Source organism: Populus nigra, chromosome 3 (genome assembly GCF_951802175.1).
Source record: "Populus nigra chromosome 3, ddPopNigr1.1, whole genome shotgun sequence".
In the NCBI taxonomy this organism is placed as follows: Eukaryota; Viridiplantae; Streptophyta; class Magnoliopsida; order Malpighiales; family Salicaceae; genus Populus; species Populus nigra.
The window spans coordinates 245664-265101 of NC_084854.1; the positions used below are offsets into that span (position 1 = coordinate 245664).

Below are 19438 nucleotides of genomic sequence, written 5' to 3' on the forward strand. Positions count from 1 at the left end.
CCGATTTTATATTTTTTATTATTTCTTTTCTATTATAATATCCATCAATAATTGCTTGCTTGCTTGCTGTTTTTCACACCAACCAAATAATGAAGTCAAGTTAAGATTCTATACGTTAACTTGTTTTTATCAGATGATTCAACTAAGTTGATTTAATAAAATCATCCTTTCTTAATCCAATCATCCATGTTTGCATGCTCGGGTATGGTTTTTTTCAAAATAATTTTTCTATTTAAAAATATATTAAAATAATTTTTAAATTTTTTTTTTATTTTTAACATCAACAAATCAAATCCATAAAAAAATATTAATTTAATACGCTTTAACAAAACAGTTTCACACCCACTTAAAAATATATATTTTTTTAATTTTTTAACATTAACCTATCCAATTTATATATATAAAAAAAAACATTAAAAAAATACTCTTTCATGTAAAAAGTCAAAACAGTTTTTAGCTTCAAGCGGAAGCTTGGACATTGATTGGCAAGAATAAATCAAGTCCAAGCCCGCCTACTACTACAACTCAAAAGTGATCCAAACTCACCAAAAATAGGTCCAGATGACTAGCCGCCAAGAAACAAAAGGAAAGTCCCTGCAGAAATTAGAGCAGCCGCTGTGGTCATGCAGAAGGAGCTGAGGAGCAGGAGACCTCATAATCATGCTCTACTGAAAGTAGATTACATTACATCCAATCAAATTTGATGAACTGATCTTCTTGTGATATGTCATTGTGTTCGTACCAATGAGGGGTACCTTCACAGCAAATCGAATTACAGGAGTGCTGCAAAAAGATTGTAATGACAGTCTACAAACTTAATTAAGCTCTTTGCTAGCCACTTCCTTGGCAATTGGAAGAGTTTGGACCACTAATTTATGGCATTTGAAACATAAGAAAAAGTAAAAATAGTTACGACCTCTTCTTGGTTTATATTATCTACACAGTATCAAAAATAGTTACTCCCATGTTTTTAATCTCCTCTATTGTTAGAGTCCTTGCTTTTCGGTTACATTTCATGCAAGGGATGAAGGGCTTCTTGAGCTTACTTCGGATCTTGAAGAAGGATGGTCATTCTGCAAAAAACAATAATCGTTAGTTAATGTTAATTTTTCTCTTAATCTAGTGGCTTAATTTCATGCAGAATTAATTCTAGTGAGCTTACTAGCTGCATTGAAACTTGGCTAAACTTTGGAGAGCGTGCAACTGGACTAGTTGATGACCATGAGTGGTGGTGCATACTTTCTTCAGCAAATGCTCTCATTCTCTTAAGTTCTGGCAGGACAACCTTGCCTAGATCAGGCCTGTCTTTCCGCCTTAACTCTGCACACTTGAGAGATAGCTTGGCAAACAATGTTGCCTCTTCAATTGGCCAATCAGGCACTGCTGGATCCAGCATCTGAGCAAAAGTGCCCTTTTCAAGTGCCCTGTCAACATGGTGGGTCAGTCCCATTGCCGGCTTCGCTGTTAATACTTGTAGAAACATGATCCCTAGAGAGTATATATCTGACTTTATGCCTAGCATGCCTGTTTGCTGATACTCAGGATCTATATAGCAGAAAGTGCCAGCTGTGGATGTCATGCGGTATTGAGTCACATTGTCAGCAACTGATGGTGGGACTAGCCTGGCCAACCCTACATCACTGATCTTGCTCACAAAGTTGCGGTCAAGCAAGATGTTGGCAGGTTTTAGATCACGGTGTACGAGTGGCTCGGGTTTAGTTTGGTGGAGGAACAGCAAGCCGGTGCCAATTTCAGCTGCAATTCGAAACCTTAGCTGCCATGACAAAGGTGGAGATTTTCCTCTGCAAAAGAGACGGTCTTCTAAGCTTCCATTGGCCATGAACTCATATACTAAGCATCCATACTCAGGGCAGGCTCCCAGGAGGAGAACCATGTTAGGGTGCCTTATGCAGCACAATACCTCAACCTGCAACCAGTTCTCACCAGGTTAAGCAAAAATCTAAAACTTTTGTGCCTCTGAAGTTGAAGATAATTTTCGAAGGTTGTCGGTATAGTTTCAGAAGGACTTCTGTTGATTTGTTCTAAACCACGAATGGGTTAAGATATTCAATGGGTCATTCCTAAGCTGTTAAATGAATTTAAAATTAATTTTTTTTGAGAAATTTCTTTCTGAAAAGTGACTGTACTGATTTTTCCTTCAAGAAAACGGTTCAGAATAAGAGCTTGAAAGTTTTAGATATTGAAGCATCTGTAGAGAATTTTCTTTGGGCCACATACCTCTTGCTGAAACTGCGACCTTCCTTGAGCTGCGTCTGGACGTAAAACCTTAATTGCTACGGGTGTGTGGTCCAGATAACACTTGTATACTGGACCATAACCCCCTTCTCCAATCTTAAGAGACTGAGAAAAGTAATCTGTTGCAGCTTCAATTTCTTCGATTGAGTATCTCCTGTATCTGACATCAGAATTTGCTAGAGCATCTAGGGCCTTTCTCTTCTCTTCTGCTTCTTTGCGTGCTTTCATTTCTGCATTAATCCTTTTTTGTGATTCCAGCTCAGCGATTCTCTGAGCTGCTTCTGCAGCCTCAATTGCTGCTTTGGACTTGGCTTTTTCCTTTTCTGCAATTGCCAATGCAGCTTCCTCAGCTAGTCGGGCTTCTTCCAATTTCTGCTCTTCTTCTATTTTCCAGCGCTGGAGCTCTCTTGTCTGCAAAGAAGTTTATCTCAGAACACTTCGTGGGGTTCTTAAGGCCACATGACAAGAAGATGCAATTTCTTGTACCTTTTGCTTTGCAGTGAGTGCTTCTCTGCAGGCGGAACTGTACATTTCCATTGTTTGCTTGAGCTCCAGCTTCAGCCTTCTCATTTCCGCCTCCACATCATCCTGAGATTTTACAGCACCGCATGTTAATTTTTGCATTTCATCTATATATTTAATGTAATTGTTAGCTCTCACAAACAGTAATGTAGATAGTGGATTGCTTGTCATTTGAGAAAACTAGAAATCGTTGTCAGCTTTACAGGAAGGTGGGCAACATTTTTTCATCTGCAAGGATCAACTAGAACTGTTCACAGATTAGTTTGTTTCTAGGGTAACAAGGTTTAGATCTGTGTTTATTTAATATTACACTATTTGAGGATTCTGTTGTTATAGACATAAGCTTATTCGTTTATAGAAAATGCAGGTCCTACATTTCTGATATTCAAATGAATGGCTAAATGCTCTTACCGCAGCTGATGGCATCTGGTCACTTTCATTTGAGAAGGTTGATAATTCAGGTGAAAAGCCACCTTGATCCAGTGACTTCCTTCCATGGTGCAGTGATTCAAAGCTATAGTTGCTGTCAATGTCAGAGAAGTTTGACAGCCGTGGAGGGGTGCGGCTTGTTTCAGTGTTGTCATAAAATGCTGGAAATATGCGGTCAATGCTTGGTCTGCCGGAGCTGACAAAGGATATATCAGTATCTGGAACCGAGAGTTCACCATATGATTTTCCAGTTAAACCTCTCCTGGTGAATGGTGACCTGTTTTCAGTTGCAAAATGTCTCAAGTTAGTCCTTTAAGAGACTGGTAGATTTTCTGCTTTCTCATTTGGGTACTATAGAAGACACAGGGTCATCGATAGGAGTCCGGATGAATTGTTCTAAAACATTTCAGGCCTTTTCTTCACTAGCAAACTAGCTATGTCGTTAATATATGTTTTCAGAGTTTCATTGTTCCTCGTACAAAGCAATGACGGTGAGCACTGAGCATCTCTTACCTGAAGGATTCTGTATCGCCAACTGATTTTCGAGGTAGCTCCAGTGGTGGCTTCTCAGCTACTGATTGAAAATACATCAGTAATTCAAGATGATCAATGGGAGCTCACTTAGAGCATGGAAAATAAATACAAAGGAAAAGAAGTAAAAAACAAAATCGTTGACCTCTTTTAACACGAGTACGGGGGGTATGTGCATCCATAGAAGCTGGTGTTGTGCTGTTTTGGTTGAGTTGGTTATGCAATGAAGAGTTAACTGGTGAAGAACGGGAGGCAGCCCGCATGGATTGTATCTTCCCTTTGGCTATAACATATACAGTGCAAAAATCTGGTGCCCCCTTTAACACGCTGCCTGCGACATCTGTTGCTTTGAATCTTCTAGGAAGAAATTTTTGGAAGTTCAGGAATTTGGAATAAATTTATGCTCTCATAATATCATTAGTCTTTACACTCATCCAGACTGCTAATGCAAAGCTTGTTAGCCATGTTCACATGCCTACTATGACATTTCAACATACTAATTTATAAATATAAAACAATTTATCATAGCATCTGACGCTAGTCTATCTTGTCTGTCACAGCATTTGAGATGGATGCATTGTGTCGTTTATAGCAATATTTTCAGAAATCTAACTTCTAAACACTCGTCTTCTATATCAGATATAAAAGTTCTGGTACATAAATTTTCCTGCTATTGATGTATCAAGAGAGGTACATACCTAAGAAAGCCTCCTTTTGCCGACGCACCAACAATCAAAGTCTCAATTGCAGTCTGGGTAACGTATTCAATTAATGCTTTTGCGACATCCGTGTCTTCCAGTACGACATCCTTGCAGTTAATCTGATGTCAAAGTTGAATACAGAAGTTTAAAGACTTAGGAATATGATGTAAAATGTGTGCTTTCTTAAAAGTCCTTCGTGAATCCAATTTATATAGAATTCTAGAGCAACTATACATGTACTCTTGCTAATAATGTAGGTAAATGTTTCTTGCAGGATAGGCTTTTCAAGATTGAGTGTGCATTGAAAGAAAATGAAGGTTTCATCTTCAACACTCACATCTTTACGTGTGCAGAAACAGCGGAAAGGAAGGAACAAATCCTTGGAATCGGGACTGGATGTGCCATTGGAATCAGAAATTTGGTTCAGCCCTGCAATAAAAATGATCAGGAACATGCATGTTGAGAAGCTTCTCCTATGTGAGACTATTTTAAAAGAAATGTATTCATTGCAAAGCTATACTGCTTCTTGCACGGCTTCTTTCCGTCGGCATGAAAATCCATGATTTGATTTCATTTGTTACCAATTTTCCATCTTTTTTTATGCATAACTTCTAAGGAAAATAGCATTTCTTGTTAATTAAAATGATGCTTTTAGAAAAATATCATGAAAGCAAGTTACAAAATGGAATCCATGACAACTTTCAGTTTGCATCTGTAATCTGCACGGATAACGAGGTTGAATCCTTACTTGGGGAAGCATAATATGAAGATAAAGATGATTTGAGATTGACATGGATGAGAATAACAGTCTGCCCTTTCACCAAAAGATTGTCAATAGTCCATTTGAGGGCGATTTGGCTGCCTTTATCCTTGTCTATTGCCACTGCAATTAATCCATTTCCTCCATTCCTTTTCTCTGGCATAGACCTTGGCATCCACATATCTCTCTATAAACTAATTTCTATCCTTGCAATTAATAACAGGACTTTTGAAACGTTATAGATTGATTTCTCTTCTACTATCTTATCAGAAGCTTCTGAGAGCCTTTTAATCACCTTCAAGTTTCTCTTCAGGAAACTCAGGAATGCAGTGCGTATATCAAAAATTTAATGCAAATGGGATGTTTTTGCTTTTCTTTTCTTTGATTATTTCTTCCTTTCTCTAGAGGCAGAGAGAAAGGAAGGTAACCTAACCGCTTTGTGGTTCTGCAATATCCTTTTTCCCTCAAGTTCAGCGATCCTATTTGTGTCTTCCTAAATTAGGCTGGCTTTTGTTTTTTCACTTTTTTGTTTTTTTGCTCTTCTAACTAACTTGATCGATACAAGCCATCCTCAAAATTCTCTCCCCCCACAAATTTCTCTCTGGTGTTTGACCACAGACATTCAGGTGCCATCAGATTTTCGGTTCTTTTATCCTAATTGGCATGCATAGGGTAAGAGATATGAGGCCTTTGACTCCTTAATCCACTAGTCTTAAATTGTTGCACAAAATCAGTTTGTTACATTAAATAAATGGACAAGAAAATTTGTTTTCTTGGAGAGGTAAGGTAATTTATTCTTCATTCAAGTATTACATTTAGGCTGTTGAATTAATATCGCCAACTTTCATTAAACAGTCTGAGCATGCCTCTTCTACACATGCTGGATGAAGGTCATAATCACACACATCACAAGAGAATGCCCAGAACTTGCCTTGCCCGTTGCAGCAGTCACATACATATGCTTTTGCCATGTCCAACTTCAGAGCATGTTGGTGCTTTATATCTTTTACTTGCCGAGGTAATGCATCTCCTTCCTCCTTCAAAGTTGCTTCGATCTCTGTAATCCTTGACTCTGTAAATGGGAAAGCCTTAGCACCATATAAGGAAATCATGGCTTTCCCATCTGTGCTAATGATCTTCCCATCTTGTCCAATAATGACCAAAGCTGGAATCCCTTTAATGTTAAAGATCCTGCAAAGGTCTTGCCGTGTCCTGTCCTCGTATGGAATAGCAAGCCATGGCATGTTACTTAGGTTGGTATTAAATTCTTTAAGGTCTCGGTCTGTAGAGACTAAGATAATTTCAAAGCATCCATCATTGGTGGTTATGATCTCGTTGTAATTTTGGATAAGTTGCGTAGTGAAGGCACGGCTTGGAGGGCACCAGTGTGCGCCAAAGTAAAGGCCTATTGTCTTGCCAACAAGTTCAGATACAAATATCTGCAGAAAGGTCAAAAAATGTCAAAGTTATGCCTGGCATGCCATTTGTAAAATCAGGGATAAAATTAAATCACCTTTCTAGTATCTCCTGATAAAACATAGTTCCGTCCTTCATGTGCCAGAAGTTGCTGTAATTTTCCTCCCTGGCGCTTTGCATCATCGATAGACCTCAGTTCGTCAAATCTTTCCCTGGTGAAGGGAAATGCTTCAGCGCCAAAGTCTTCTATCAATCCAATCATATCTTCTTCAACTGATATTCCATCTGAACCCAACGAGATACATGATGGAATACGATTAACATGATAGATGTCACTCAAATGTCTATGCAAGTTTACTTCAAATGGGACTGCAAGCCATGGCATACACTTGAAGTGTTCCTTGAATCCATCCTCATCGCGATCAAAGGAGATGAATACAATCTCTAGTTTTTTACCAGTACCTCTTAGGCTATTATAAATTTTCACAAGCTGGGGAGCAAATGCTTTACATGGCCTGCACCAGTTTGCCGAGAAGAAGAGGCAAATTACCTTACAATCACATGATGACAAGGGCACCTAAACTCAAATCAAAACGAGATTTTGAACTTTAGTTATTTCATTACAATGAAAAATTCCTTTTTAGCAGCTAAGTAAACTCTCATTTTGTTTTTCCACTTTCATCAACCTTTCAGTAATCAAACATAAAAATATAAAAGCTCTGCGGCATAAGAGAAGGAAAAGGGATTTTAGAGGGAAAAAAAATTGCAGAAAAAGAGAGCTTCTAAGGGAATACCTTTCCTTCACCAGATAAAAGATAATCTATCCCTTGAGATGATAAGATGGCCACGAAGTCACTGCCCTCAACAAATTTAGCTTGACCATCAAGCCCTGCCATAATACTACAAGCAAAAGTTGGTAATCCTCTCTTCTTCTTTTATATGCTATCCTTGAGAGATGCTGATGAAGAACGTGAAATGGCACCACAGAAGAGTGTCATTCACAACGGAATCCAGCAACTAAACACTATTTAAAAAAATACAGGAGGCTTCAAATTCCACAAGGGAATTTAGTACTTGTGACTATTTTAAAATATTCCTATGCGTGAACAAGGATTTTGAAATATTCTTACATTATAATCATAGTTAAGCATGCATAGCATATGCTATAATGACCATGTTCATTAAATGAAGTTCTGTTATATGAAAGTATACTAAACAAGGAAGAGGGATGCACATGCAAGATGGCTATCAAGAAACAAGAACCACCAGCTTCATATATTCTCATTCTTTTTTCTTCTAAAGGACCCACGATTTGTTACCAAGGGTGAGTGGTATGCATCAATCAAAGGACTAAAATTGCATTTGATGAGCTCAATATCACTTTTTAAAATGCCCCAAGCCTTGATAAGAATCCTGGCAAGCATTTGTCCTAATGGGAAGTGCAGCAAGACCACTTGTCAAAATGGTGGTACTGCAAAAAGAATCTATTAGTAAGTTTTCATCTGTATTCACATTTTACATCCATGCCACATGTAAAGGCAATTGTTTTGTTTATGGCCTAGAACATGGCTAGCTTTTTTGCTCTCTTCTGTTCTCAATTTTGCAGACGACAGCTTCAGATTAGATCATGCCAGTTATTGCAATGATTTATTTTTTTTAGAATTGTGTGAATTAATAGTGAATTTTTTATAAATTCTGGGTTCTCTGTTTTTCCTCTGTCAAACATCACAGGAAGAGCAGCAACATGGGATACATGAGGCATCAATTTGGCAAGTAAAGATTGGAAAAAGAGAGCATTTAACCACCAGTAGAGTCACAAATCAGGGATATTCATGTTAAGAATACGATATCAAGTGCCTCAACATACCACTAGAAGCTTCTCAAAATTATTCCTTTTGGATCATTGCATCATTGGAATATAAAACACTCTTGATGCTGAAATCATGAGAATTAGACACGGATGGGATTTCTAAGATTCCCATAAGCGTAAAGCAGGACTCAAGTAGAAGAAACCAACTAAAACGTCTTATTTCTGATGCATATGGCCTACAAACCCCAAGTCTGCTCATCTATTACACCATTTTTAACAATTTAAGCTTACCTTAAGAAACAAAGCACAGCGAGCAAAAGTACCTTGGTATTTCTGCTGATATCCTTTGTTGGGAGTTCGAGAATTGAGAAAGGGAGGGAGAGAGGGCTGGTCAGATTCCACAACAAAACAAGGGGACAAGAGAAACGTGTGAGAGGATAAACCCAACCCAAGAGGGGATGTGAAGGAATAAGTTGGGCAAACAAGTGTAACCTTAGATAGAGATACAGGTCTCTATCTATCAGACAGGTGTAGTGACAGGTGAGAGTTAAGCAAAGGACCTATTAACCTCACCAGGTATATTCCATGATTATGCAGGCATTAGATCCTATTTAAGTCCTAATATAATTATTTAAACAGTAATTATCTTGGGTTTTCCTCCCTGATTTTGTCAAAAGCGTAGAAAGATTTGCTTACACCATCATGTAGCTGCAAGAGGACATAAAGAACTTAAATATAACTCGACCAGTGTCATTACATGGGCAAATATGAATTAGGGCAAAATAAAGAGGCACTTGCAACAAACTATATCCTTTCATCTTAATGCAGCTACTCCAACCCTTGGGCCAATGCATAATTTGGAAAAATAACAGTAGTGAGCTAGCTTTATTCATTCAATTCAACCATTGACAGAGAAAGAGAAATCATCATCAGTCATTGCTCTAGAAGAATAGACTTCACTTGCATAGGAATTACTGAAGTCATCATTGTCATTGTCTCTCTCCTTCAATTCCTCAATTTTGGCTACAGCCTCCTTCAAATCCCACCTGTTCTCCATATTCCATTCACAGCAGCACATCCCAGTTTTCAACAGCTTTAGCATCTCTTTCTCACAATTCTTAGTCCTCATTATATCCATATCAAATACCTCTCCTGTCCACTCTTCTCTAACAACTGAGTTAACCCAAGTTGCCAAATCTGCATCGCCACCCCTGCCTTGCATTAGATAATTTTCAGGGAACTTGCCTGTCAAGATTTCCAGAATTAGTATACCAAGACTCCACACATCAGTCTTCCTTGTAGTGCGGTCAGAGTGAGTGAATTCAGGTGACTTGTAGGCAACCATAACTTGTTGAGCATGGTCTCTATTAACCAAAGGAACTAGAGCATAATCTGTCAAGAGGGGCTCGAATGTATCATCTAGAAGCACATTGGAGGATTTTAGGTGACCATGAGGCAGAGCTAATGTTGGGAACTCTTTGTAGAGATAGACCAACCCCCTGGCAACTCCTTTGACAATCTTCAGCCGTGTAGGCCAGTCAAGCCATGGTTTTCCCGGAGCACGCTTGGCTGAAAGATAAATCCATCAATGCAGCAAAATTAGTCTGATAAACATTAGCAATGTATTAGCACTCTTTTCTTTTCGTTGTATGTAATTGTGATCATAAACAATGATCCATACCCTAAGGCAATCCCGTCTGTCCATCATAGTGAAAGACAAATGGTTCAGAATCCTTCCTCCACGCATGCGTGGATGATTGTCTAAAATCGTTTCCATTGGTTTATGTGAGTGTTAAAGAGAGAATACTTACCATGAAGACGAGAAGCCAAGCTGCCATTTTCAATCAAGTCAGAAACCAAAAGCTTCTCTTCTTTTCTGTAGTAGTATGCCACTAGAGGGAGCAAGTTAGGGTGTGACAATGTTCCCAACTTTCTCATGTGCTCATGAAATTCTTCATTCCCTACGTTACTCATATGCCTAAACCTCTTCACAACCATAGAAGGTCCATCCGAAAGAACTGTCTTGTAAGATGAACCAAGAGTACCACTGCCCAAGACTTCAGCAGAGGCCTTAAGAAGGTCTTGCAAGTCAAATCTACCCCTATCATATCTTACAAAATGCAACTGCCCATTATCAACCGCTTTTCCATCACCAAACTGATCTGATGATTGAATTTCCTTTTTTCCAACGCCATTCATGGCAATTTTCTTTTTGGAATAGTTGAATTCGGGTGTTTTGGCTGTGCGGCAACAGATGCAGGAAAAGGCAACAATAGCAGATAATGCAACCACAGCTACAACAGTAACCACAATTATCATCATGGTCTTTTTCTTGGATGATTTGCACGCAGGCAGTGGCTTTCCACATAACCCTGTATTCCCTGCATCATGCATATGAAAATGAATGCATTAAATATTGCAGCAGCCATAATATATATAGTATTCTCTGCAGAGAAATTCATTTTACGGTCCATAATTTGACTTCTAGGACCAGAATCAGATCAACAACATACCACTTACATAGAAAGATGATTCACGGATATTATAGATATGGTATAATAATATAGCTGATTGTTAAATTAACTAAATTTTCATGTACATCAGCTAGTTTATTTGATTTCCAGTCACAAGGTCACTTACTCGTCAGGGTATTTTAGGCCAGTTTTCGAATAATTATCAAGAGAAAAGACTGAAAAGGAATTCTACTCGCATCCAAAATAGATTTATGAGAACATGAAAAGATTTGATTAGATTGAAAAGCATAGATGGTACGTATACGAATTAACCTGTGAAAGAGCTTGGACTGAAGTGAGCAAGACTAGCAGGAATCTGACCCTCGAAATTGTTATCTGCAGCATTAAACACAGTCAAGTTTTCTTGAGGAAAGCCAGGTAACTTCCCATCAAGTTGATTCCCTTCAAGACTCAACTTTGTTAGTTTCTGCGCGGAAACAAGTGATCTTGGAATTCCACCAGTAAACTCATTGTGTGCCAAATGAACTTCCCTCAATGAATTCATGCCATCAAATGCATCCTCGGCAATTTTACCTGAGAAACTGTTGTTAGACAAAAACAAGTTTTTCAAGGGGCCAAGTTTTTTCACTTGAGGCATGGAACCCTCCAAGCTATTATTCATGAAGCTTAATGTTCTCAACTTTGACAATTGCGTCAAGATGTCTATGTTGATGGTGCCCGTTAAGCCCATATTCTCAAGTTGCAACTTATCGATGGTGCCATCACCATTGCAACGCAAACCAACCCAATTATTGGTGCTACCATTGCACGGAGGATTGCCTGACACGTTCCAATTGCTTAGCAAGGAGTTTGTAGACAAAGAGTTCTTGAAGTTGACAAGGATTTCAGCATCAGTAATTGCACCATGTGATGTGACAAAGAATTGGCAAGCCGTGACCATGATGTAAAATAGCAGCAGCATCAGGTGCCAATATGCTACCTTATAACGAGCCATAAGGAAGATGTGTGAAGTTTTCTTTCAAGCATCAAATATTGAACAAAAAAGAGTGGATGGGAAATGATTAAGAGGGTGTCAAAGACTAAGAAATTAAGCGTTGAGAGAAGGCATAGGGACAAATGATGGAAGTTAAGGTTGTGATCGACCAAGTCCTATGAAGCATGAGCTGTGTTATAAGGAGGCCGGCCATTTGACCCTTTTCTTATTTGTGTGTTTCTTTGTATTTTCTTGATTGCTAATGGTCTGTCCAGGTAAATAGATCTAATTAATTATATATATGGGTGCTTTCGTTGTTGATAAGGTATTAAGCCCTCTGGCTGTAATCTGTATGAAAATGACAAGAAAATCACGTTGATTTGTTACTTCTATGTCATTAAGCTTTGTGATTTGTGTGTTTCCTTCCACGGCGGTGTGTTTGATAGTGTATAATGCGGTTAAGAGTGTTTTTTATTCAAAAACAATATATCAAAATAATAATATTTTATTTATAAAAAGTTATTTTTTATATTATCACAATTCAAAAATATAAAAAAGATAATTTTAAGGAAACAAAAGGAGATTTCAAATGTCTGGGAAACGCAACTTTGAATTCAAAATGACTATTTATCTTTGATTATTTCTTAAATAACTATAAAAGATCGATGAACTCATGGGGCGGGCGCTCTAGGAATCTATAAGAGTTTCAAAGGCTATGAGTGATGAGTGCTCAAGGGGAAACTCAGTATTGTATGCATGCATGCTTGTTAGTGGTATCTAATGGCTTGTTAATTTTTCTTGCCAAATGGGTGATTGATGGATATTTGGTTTTTTCTTACCTTGGGAGGGATGATAAGCATACGGGAATGAAGACAAGCCGGCCACAAACAGGTTCCATGTCCTTGTGTGTTGAGCATAAATTAAGATCCTAGATTCGACATCCCCACTTACGCGAGAGGAAATATATGCACATCTTTAATATATATATATATATATATATATATATATATATATATATATATATATATATATATTCAACGATCAAGGCACCATTAATTATAAATTATAATATGTTTTAAGCTCTTCATGGAATCTTAAATCCATTCGGATTAAAAGATATATGTACGTAGAATTATTTATAAAACGATTTTACACTAGAAATCCAAATTTCTTGTTTCATTTAATTTTTATACACTAGTACGGTTCCTCATGAAAAGATATTCCTTGTCAGGCAAGGATTAAAGAGGTGATTTGAAAAGGTAAGAAACCGCTTGAGTGTGTATGTCAATATATATGAACTTGCTAGCTAGCTAGCTAGCTACCACATTTGATGTGGGGTAGTGAAGTTGAATGTACTGTTCAATCATGGAAAAGAAAAATGTGTTAACTTGGCCTTGCCCATGATTTTGTTCTATGATGAAGATTATTAATTGGAAAGATAACAAAAACAAACTGAAAGATCCACGACGAGATATTAAATTGAGCTCATCGCTAATTAAAGAGCCAAAAAAGGGTATCTACGGGACAGATGGAACCTTGGACTCCACAGGATTGGCTTTGTGGTTGGGTCCCAATCCACCTGTGCCTCTCTAGGTCGACCTGTGACTCTGTCGCTCTCCCCTTGCCACCCATTATACCACGTGTCAAGCACAGTACTGCCCTGTCACGGGTATCACTGCTTCACATCTTTTTCCTCAATGACGACTTGGCAGCCCATAATTTGTTCTTCACATCATTGAAAATCTTTCGTTGATTGCCAATATATACAGCTCTCACGAGATAACGCAAAGCCTTTCTGATGCTTTTACGTGCATCAAATGCTTGCTTTAGGTACATTCTCACCTGCACTCCTCCTTCTTTGTGGCCACAAAACAGTATAGCGGATACATGTGCATGTGTGTTTGACGCTGTGCTGATTTTTGCAGTTGCAGTTTGAAGAAGTAGGTTTAAAAAAAAACTAGTTCTTTTTCTAATAAAGATTTTAAGAGATAGTTTTCATAAAATTATAATCTATATTAATTAACTAAACATTATAGTTTTAACCACACTGTACTCCTGCATGCTAAAATCCTACTTGTACGTGTGTGCAAGCAAGATGTTATTTACCCATTGACCCCATATTCTAAAAATGTTGCTTTCTTCATGCAACTATAAAGTTTTACAGTGTCACAGAGCTCCTGCTTCTATCAACTAAATTGTATATAAAATACAAGCCCTTGTTATGCTAACTCTCAGTCAATTGATCTCCCCCCATAACTTCAAGCATGATCAACACCTCCACCGCTTCTGGTGACACCCTAATAGATATCCATTCCTCTGGTCGACATGTAACTTTTCCCGACGAAAACAATCAGTCCAACCAGCTGCGGGCTAGTGTACCCTTGTTACTTCAACCATCATATGCTAGATCAAAATCATTACTCATCGATGAGCTACGTAATTTTCGAATAAGCCTTAAATGGTGTGCCCTTGATCATTCCACTTGCATAGGAAAATTTGTGTCCTGCTTCATCTTCGTATTCCTTGCCATTATTCTCCCTATTGTAAGCTCCCTTTCCATTAGAGTCCCATCCTCGGCACCAGCTAATGACCCCATTTCTTACAACAAGCTGGTGCAGCTTCCTGAGTCTGTCTTGGCTTTAATATCTTTCTTTACTCTTTTCCGTTTCTTCAAAAGGTACGGTCTGCGCCAACTCTTGTTCCTGGATGACTTACAAGAGGACTCATTGTTCATTCGACGTGGATACTCCCGCGAGCTCGATAAGGCTTTTCGGTACCTAGCCTGCATACTGTTTCCATCTTTCTTTGTCGAAGTTGCACACAAAATCATATTCTTCTCCACAGTCAAAATATGGTTACCGTGTAATGTTTTTCCTGGAAATATTCCATTGAACTCCATCATGTTTGTGTTGGTGTTGGCATCATGGGTTTATAGGACAGGAGTGTTCTTGTTGGTTTGTGTCCTGTTTCGGTTGACTTGTGAGCTCCAGATACTTAGATTTGAAGGGCTTCACAAGTTGTTTGATGGTTGTGAATCGGATGCAGGTGTCATATTTAGGGAGCATGTCAGGATTAAGAAACAATTGTCCTTTACAAGCCACAGATATCGGTTCTTTATCATATCCTGTTTGGTTACAATTACAGTTAGTCAATTCGGATCATTGTTGCTGGTTTTGGGATTCAACAATATTGAGAAAAATGTCTTCAATTCCGGAGACCTTGTGGTGAGAATTTTTTCTTTCTAATAAGTGCTTTGCAGTCTACAAGATTGATGATTTCTAATACTTTTGAGGGATTAATGCAGATTTGTTCAGCAGTTCAACTATGTGGATTCTTCTTATGTTTGCTAGGAGCTGCTAGAATCACACATAGAGCTCAACGTATTGTGTCAATGGCAACTAGATGGCATATGATTGTTGCATCAGCATCTGCATCTGCCAGGATAGACCAGGGGAAAAGCCACGTGCCAGAAGCTGATGGGACTCTAGCATCCAATGCCGAAGACAGCGAGTCTGATTCTTCAGATAATTTCATTGCAATTTCCTCACAGGATCCATGTTCTTTCCAAACCAGGCAAGCTTTAGGTGGGTAGAACTCGTGAACTAAGTTTTTCTCACCTGCCCTTGTTGATTTGCATATGATAACATCCACTAATGTTCTCTTTGCAGTGGCATATTTGCAACACAACAATGGGGGGATCACGCTGTTTGGGTTTGCACTTGATCGAGGATTGCTTCATACTCTCTTCGCTTTTGAGTTCTCTTTGGTGCTATGGATTCTGAGTAAAGTGGTGGTTTTATCTTAATAGTTTTCCCTAGTACTTTTAAGTCCACCAATGCCTAAGATGTGAAAAATGTTAGGCATTATTCTGAAGTTGTAACTTGGAATCATGTTTATTAAGGAATAATAAGATCTGCTCCCTCTTTCGTTCATGTTTATTATTGCTAGATGAAGATCGATGACACATCTCCATGCTTCTGCTCAGTCAAATATTTTGTAGGCACGCATCGAGGATCACATTACAAAATGAATCGATTTCAAGATTGTACGATGAACACATTTCTTTTTCAAAATGATGAATTAATTAGAAGTTAAACTTCCTGAATCCATACACGGTTATGGAATGGCAAATCAAGATTAATCTATTTATTCTTGATATCAGTAAAACCTCAACGCTTTTGTGGAGCATGGTAACTTTTATTATCTACCTTTTTGAAAAGAAGACCACAGCCAGAGATTCTGGAGGATCCCTTCTTTTTTTACTTCCTTTCATCAAGACAATTCCAAAATACATAAACCATTGATTGAGACATCGAAAATAAACCCTGAAAGACATTTATGTTTTATTTGGGCACCATTCAGCGCAAATTGAAAGCAGTTTTCAAGTGCTGCAACTGCACAACAGAATCTTTTGGTTCATTTCTACATCATGCTAACCAGTAAAATGCTTCACATCATGCTAACCTGAAGGAGAGGGAGCTATCTTATTCCCGACTATCCCAGTCATGGACCTAATGGTGTCTCATGTGAGGAAAATTTAACATCAGATGCACCAACTAGTCACATTCTTGGAGAAGACAAGGGAACTGGCTAATACTGTTGACAATATTTTGAAGGCATGCAATAAGCTTGTCCCCTTGACTTCTTATAAGGTCAGTTTTGAAGCCCTCGATGTTCTTTGAATCAGCAGCTTCGAGGTCTGCCATCTCAGGAAAGTTGCCATTAACTACAGCCTGGATCATTTCAGCATTCTCATGAAGTTTTTCCACCATCATTTGCTTCATCTCTTCTGTGCTGGGCATTTTCTTTTTACGTCCACGATGGATTTTAGGCTTTTCATCCCCATCATTTTGAGAATTTTCTTTTCTACAGCATTTCTGAGGCTTTTCTTCCACGTGACTTTCCTGAAGTTGTGTTTCTGCAAGGATTGACTGAGGCTTTTCATTTGGGCAGCATGTCTGATGATTTTCTTCCAAATATCTTTCCTTAGTTTCCTCTTCTAAATGGATTGTCCGAGGCTTTTCCTTTGAGCAGCATGGCTGAGGGTGCTCTTCCGCAAGGCTTTCCTCAGGTTCCTCTTCTGCATGGATAGTATGAGGCTCTTCTTCTGCACAACTTTCCTGAGGATCCTCTTCTGCATGGATTGTCTGAAGCTTTCCCCCAGCATAGTATATCTGAGTGCTTTCTTGCACCTGACTTTCCTGATGTTCTTCTTCAGCATGGACTCTCTCAGGCTTTTCCACTGTGCAGTATATCTGAGAATTTTCTTCCACACATCTTTCCTGAGGTTTCTCTTCTGCATGGATTGTTTGAGAGGTATCCTCTCTGCAGCATTTGTGTGTCTTTTCTTCCATAGGGGTTTTCAGAGACTTTGACCGCCACCTTTGTTTCTTGGTCCCTGAGAGTCAAAGGAGATTGTAAGAGCGCAGCTGGAAATATAGCCTATCACCTTACTCAAAAGCAGCTCTACTATCATGCTTTCATAGGTCCAAGAACAACAAAGCATAACCACAATTCATTTACTACGACCAGGATAAATAGCTCGAGCAACTTGAGCAGCTATGCCATCAAATGTACTAACCTAATTTTCATGGTCTCCACTGTAAATTCATGTCATTTCAAGCTACTTGATACAACAATTTGAATATAATCCGACCTTTATTTATATGCAGTTTCCATTATGGCAGTAACCCAGGTGATGCAACTGCATTGCCATTTATTTCAATCTCGTAATTTTGGAAAACATAGAAGTTAATATGGAAGCATCTATGGGTCCTACTAAAATGAAAATTAAATCAAATCATTACATGCTAGGCTAGTGTGCTATAGAAATGAACTTAATAGGGAGAGCTGCAATGAAGACATGTGGTTATGAAAATGCAGCTGAAACATTACAAATTACATTCCAAAATCAGCAAACACAGCTGCAGATAGTAATAAAGGTGTTGGTTCCAATATTACCAGGTATCTCCAGGGCCCAGGGGAAACATCAGACAAAATGGAATCCAACACATTCACTTCGAATTAGAAGACATAGGTACTTGGGAAATTACCTTTTGAGGTTCAAGCAGAAACTTCTGCCCTGTAACCTATAGTAGCTTGTTTCATAATTTCCACAACAGAATTCCAAAATCAAACATTCAAGAACTTTTGTGACACATCTAAAGTGAAATAGCAATTGCACTAACATGAACAAAAACAGGATTAAAACTTGATCATAAACAATGCAAAGTCACATTCATAATTACCAAGTTAATTAGCAATTAATCACTGCATGCTAAATTGGGGATGAAGCATACCAGGGTTTGTTATTGCATGAAGCAAGTCGGGCTTTTCAGAGTCAGTATCTGGATCTGGATCCGGATCCGGATCCGTGTCTGGGTGTTCCTTGTGGCACCACATATAATCATCAATAGCTCTGAAAAGTTCATCATTAAAATTCTCAGGAAGTCCGAACTCCCTTCTCCTTTCACTCTCCAAAGACCAATAGAAGTCACTCCGGGACTCAGACTCCTTGTCCCAATTTTTAATCAGGTTGTACTCATTAACCAAGGAGTTCCACTTGGTCCGACATTGATTCAAATTCCGGGCAACATCCAGGACAACGCAGTTATCGACAATGATCTTCCATTTCTGATAGGTAGATAAAGCTTTCAAACAATCCTTTTCAACAGCAGCGATCTCATTCACTAGAATCAACGCTTCTTTAGTTGTCCACTCCGGGGATACCTGAGAACGCGTGCGTGGAGTGCTCGAAGAAACACGCAATTGATTATTATTCTTGCTCTCTCGTTGTTCCTTTCTACGCTTCTTCTTATTAACAATTACCTCCATTTGAACCTCTGTCATGTTAATTAAGTTAAAATAAATCAAACCCATTTCTCCAAAAAGTTTATCAAGTTCTTCACCTTTTGTCATTCAGAAACTAACCCATAATTGTAAACCAGACAAAAAAAGTGCAAGTGGAGAGACATGCTGATCAAGTAATTTAAAAGAGGCAATTGGGTTTTTCTTTAAGACAAGTACCAGAAGAAAGGAGAGTAATGGTGCAGAGATCAGCCGCAGCGTTTCAGGGTGGAAGTGCTGATGTCCATTCTACGGCGGAGAGAATGAGTGACGGGGCTTGGAGGCGAGGGAGGGCCTTCGGGTTGAGCTCGTGGTGGTGCTTCTGTTCTTCTGTCTGGTGGAGTCCAGAGTGTGAATGAGAGTGAGTGAGATAGATCTTAGATCAAGGCAAGCCTAGGCCTATCCTGCTCTGCTCTAGGGATTGCCAATTTTTTTAATAATATATTTATTGTCAATATATTATCATATTATAGTATCTGGTTTTATGGTTTGTTTTATTGGTTATAAATTTAACAAATTATATTAGCGAACGGAATTAGGTATTTCAATTTTATTTTTTATTTGCTGATGGCTACACTAAGATTAGAATTGGATAATAATAATTAAAAAAAAAAAAAAAAGGATATGCCGTCCGGTATGCCCACTATAAGCGTATTGCTGTTATATGAAAAAGGCAAGCTCAACTGATACTATATAAAAGCTACTCATGCAAGCCCAATG

The 19438-nt window shown here is 38.5% G+C and overlaps 5 protein-coding genes across 8 annotated transcripts; 1 reads left to right on the top strand and 4 right to left on the bottom strand.

The window, feature by feature from the left end:
- Nucleotides 1–617: 617 nt before the first annotated feature.
- On the bottom strand, nt 618–5380 carry LOC133688142 (U-box domain-containing protein 35-like). Its single transcript, XM_062107535.1, has 10 exons — nt 5188–5380; nt 4777–4868; nt 4437–4558; nt 3884–4092; nt 3721–3778; nt 3190–3484; nt 2743–2844; nt 2239–2667; nt 1163–1927; nt 618–1073 (listed from the first exon to the last, which is right to left on the bottom strand). Exons 1-10 carry the CDS (start codon nt 5378–5380, stop codon nt 1014–1016), a joined length of 2325 nt encoding a protein of 774 aa, XP_061963519.1. The 3' UTR covers nt 618–1013.
- Nucleotides 5381–5963: 583 nt separating this feature from the next.
- LOC133688199 (probable nucleoredoxin 3) lies at nt 5964–8929 on the bottom strand. 3 transcript variants are annotated; one of them, XM_062107607.1, is made up of 4 exons: nt 8749–8929; nt 7410–7573; nt 6713–7192; nt 5964–6638 (listed from the first exon to the last, which is right to left on the bottom strand). In XM_062107607.1, exons 2-4 carry the CDS (start codon nt 7509–7511, stop codon nt 6015–6017), a joined length of 1206 nt encoding a protein of 401 aa, XP_061963591.1. In that variant the 5' UTR covers nt 7512–7573; nt 8749–8929; the 3' UTR covers nt 5964–6014. The 3 variants fall into 3 exon arrangements, with proteins under 3 accessions (XP_061963591.1, XP_061963592.1, XP_061963590.1); XM_062107608.1 differs by having other exon boundaries at nt 8717–8929; XM_062107606.1 differs by lacking the exon at nt 8749–8929 and having other exon boundaries at nt 7410–8690.
- A 199-nt stretch (nt 8930–9128) lies between these two features.
- LOC133688198 (probable LRR receptor-like serine/threonine-protein kinase At4g31250) lies at nt 9129–12140 on the bottom strand. Its single transcript, XM_062107604.1, has 3 exons — nt 11212–12140; nt 10237–10806; nt 9129–9994 (listed from the first exon to the last, which is right to left on the bottom strand). Exons 1-3 carry the CDS (start codon nt 11891–11893, stop codon nt 9324–9326), a joined length of 1923 nt encoding a protein of 640 aa, XP_061963588.1. The 5' UTR covers nt 11894–12140; the 3' UTR covers nt 9129–9323.
- A 1772-nt stretch (nt 12141–13912) lies between these two features.
- Nucleotides 13913–15804, top strand: LOC133689400 (uncharacterized). 2 transcript variants are annotated; one of them, XM_062109263.1, is made up of 3 exons: nt 13913–15096; nt 15177–15445; nt 15541–15675. In XM_062109263.1, the coding sequence occupies exons 1-3, from the start codon at nt 14137–14139 to the stop codon at nt 15593–15595; spliced, it is 1284 nt and encodes a 427-aa protein (XP_061965247.1). In that variant the 5' UTR covers nt 13913–14136; the 3' UTR covers nt 15596–15675. The 2 variants fall into 2 exon arrangements, with proteins under 2 accessions (XP_061965247.1, XP_061965246.1); XM_062109262.1 differs by having other exon boundaries at nt 13950–15096; nt 15177–15456; nt 15541–15804.
- Nucleotides 15805–16191: 387 nt separating this feature from the next.
- On the bottom strand, nt 16192–19163 carry LOC133689401 (uncharacterized). The gene is made up of 3 exons (XM_062109264.1): nt 18899–19163; nt 18172–18714; nt 16192–17270 (listed from the first exon to the last, which is right to left on the bottom strand). The coding sequence occupies exons 2-3, from the start codon at nt 18704–18706 to the stop codon at nt 16429–16431; spliced, it is 1377 nt and encodes a 458-aa protein (XP_061965248.1). The 5' UTR covers nt 18707–18714; nt 18899–19163; the 3' UTR covers nt 16192–16428.
- Between the last annotated feature and the right edge of the window lie 275 nt (nt 19164–19438).

Excerpts from the sequence above, each read along its gene's own strand:
- LOC133688199 (XM_062107607.1), bottom strand. The coding sequence starts at position 7,511 with ATGGCAGGGCTTGATGGTCAAGCTAAATTTGTTGAGGGCAGTGACTTC. Across the intron at positions 7,193-7,409 it reads TTTTATCTGGTGAAGGAAAG|GTGCCCTTGTCATCATGTGA; the intron begins GTATTCCCTTAG and ends ATTTGAGTTTAG. Across the intron at positions 6,639-6,712 it reads TATCAGGAGATACTAGAAAG|ATATTTGTATCTGAACTTGT; the intron begins GTGATTTAATTT and ends ACCTTTCTGCAG.
- LOC133689401 (XM_062109264.1), bottom strand. The coding sequence starts at position 18,706 with ATGGAGGTAATTGTTAATAAGAAGAAGCGTAGAAAGGAACAACGAGAG. Across the intron at positions 17,271-18,171 it reads TCATGCAATAACAAACCCTG|GGACCAAGAAACAAAGGTGG; the intron begins GTATGCTTCATC and ends TTTGACTCTCAG.
- LOC133688198 (XM_062107604.1), bottom strand. The coding sequence starts at position 11,893 with ATGGCTCGTTATAAGGTAGCATATTGGCACCTGATGCTGCTGCTATTT. Across the intron at positions 10,807-11,211 it reads CAGTCCAAGCTCTTTCACAG|GGAATACAGGGTTATGTGGA; the intron begins GTTAATTCGTAT and ends TGCATGATGCAG. Across the intron at positions 9,995-10,236 it reads CTTGGCTTCTCGTCTTCATG|CCAAGCGTGCTCCGGGAAAA; the intron begins GTAAGTATTCTC and ends TTTATCTTTCAG.
- LOC133689400 (XM_062109262.1), top strand. The coding sequence starts at position 14,137 with ATGATCAACACCTCCACCGCTTCTGGTGACACCCTAATAGATATCCAT. Across the intron at positions 15,097-15,176 it reads TCAATTCCGGAGACCTTGTG|ATTTGTTCAGCAGTTCAACT; the intron begins GTGAGAATTTTT and ends GGATTAATGCAG. Across the intron at positions 15,457-15,540 it reads CCAAACCAGGCAAGCTTTAG|TGGCATATTTGCAACACAAC; the intron begins GTGGGTAGAACT and ends TTCTCTTTGCAG.
- LOC133688142 (XM_062107535.1), bottom strand. The coding sequence starts at position 5,380 with ATGTGGATGCCAAGGTCTATGCCAGAGAAAAGGAATGGAGGAAATGGA. Across the intron at positions 4,093-4,436 it reads GCAAAAGGAGGCTTTCTTAG|ATTCAAAGCAACAGATGTCG; the intron begins GTATGTACCTCT and ends TCTTCCTAGAAG. Across the intron at positions 3,485-3,720 it reads GGCGATACAGAATCCTTCAG|GTCACCATTCACCAGGAGAG; the intron begins GTAAGAGATGCT and ends AACTGAAAACAG.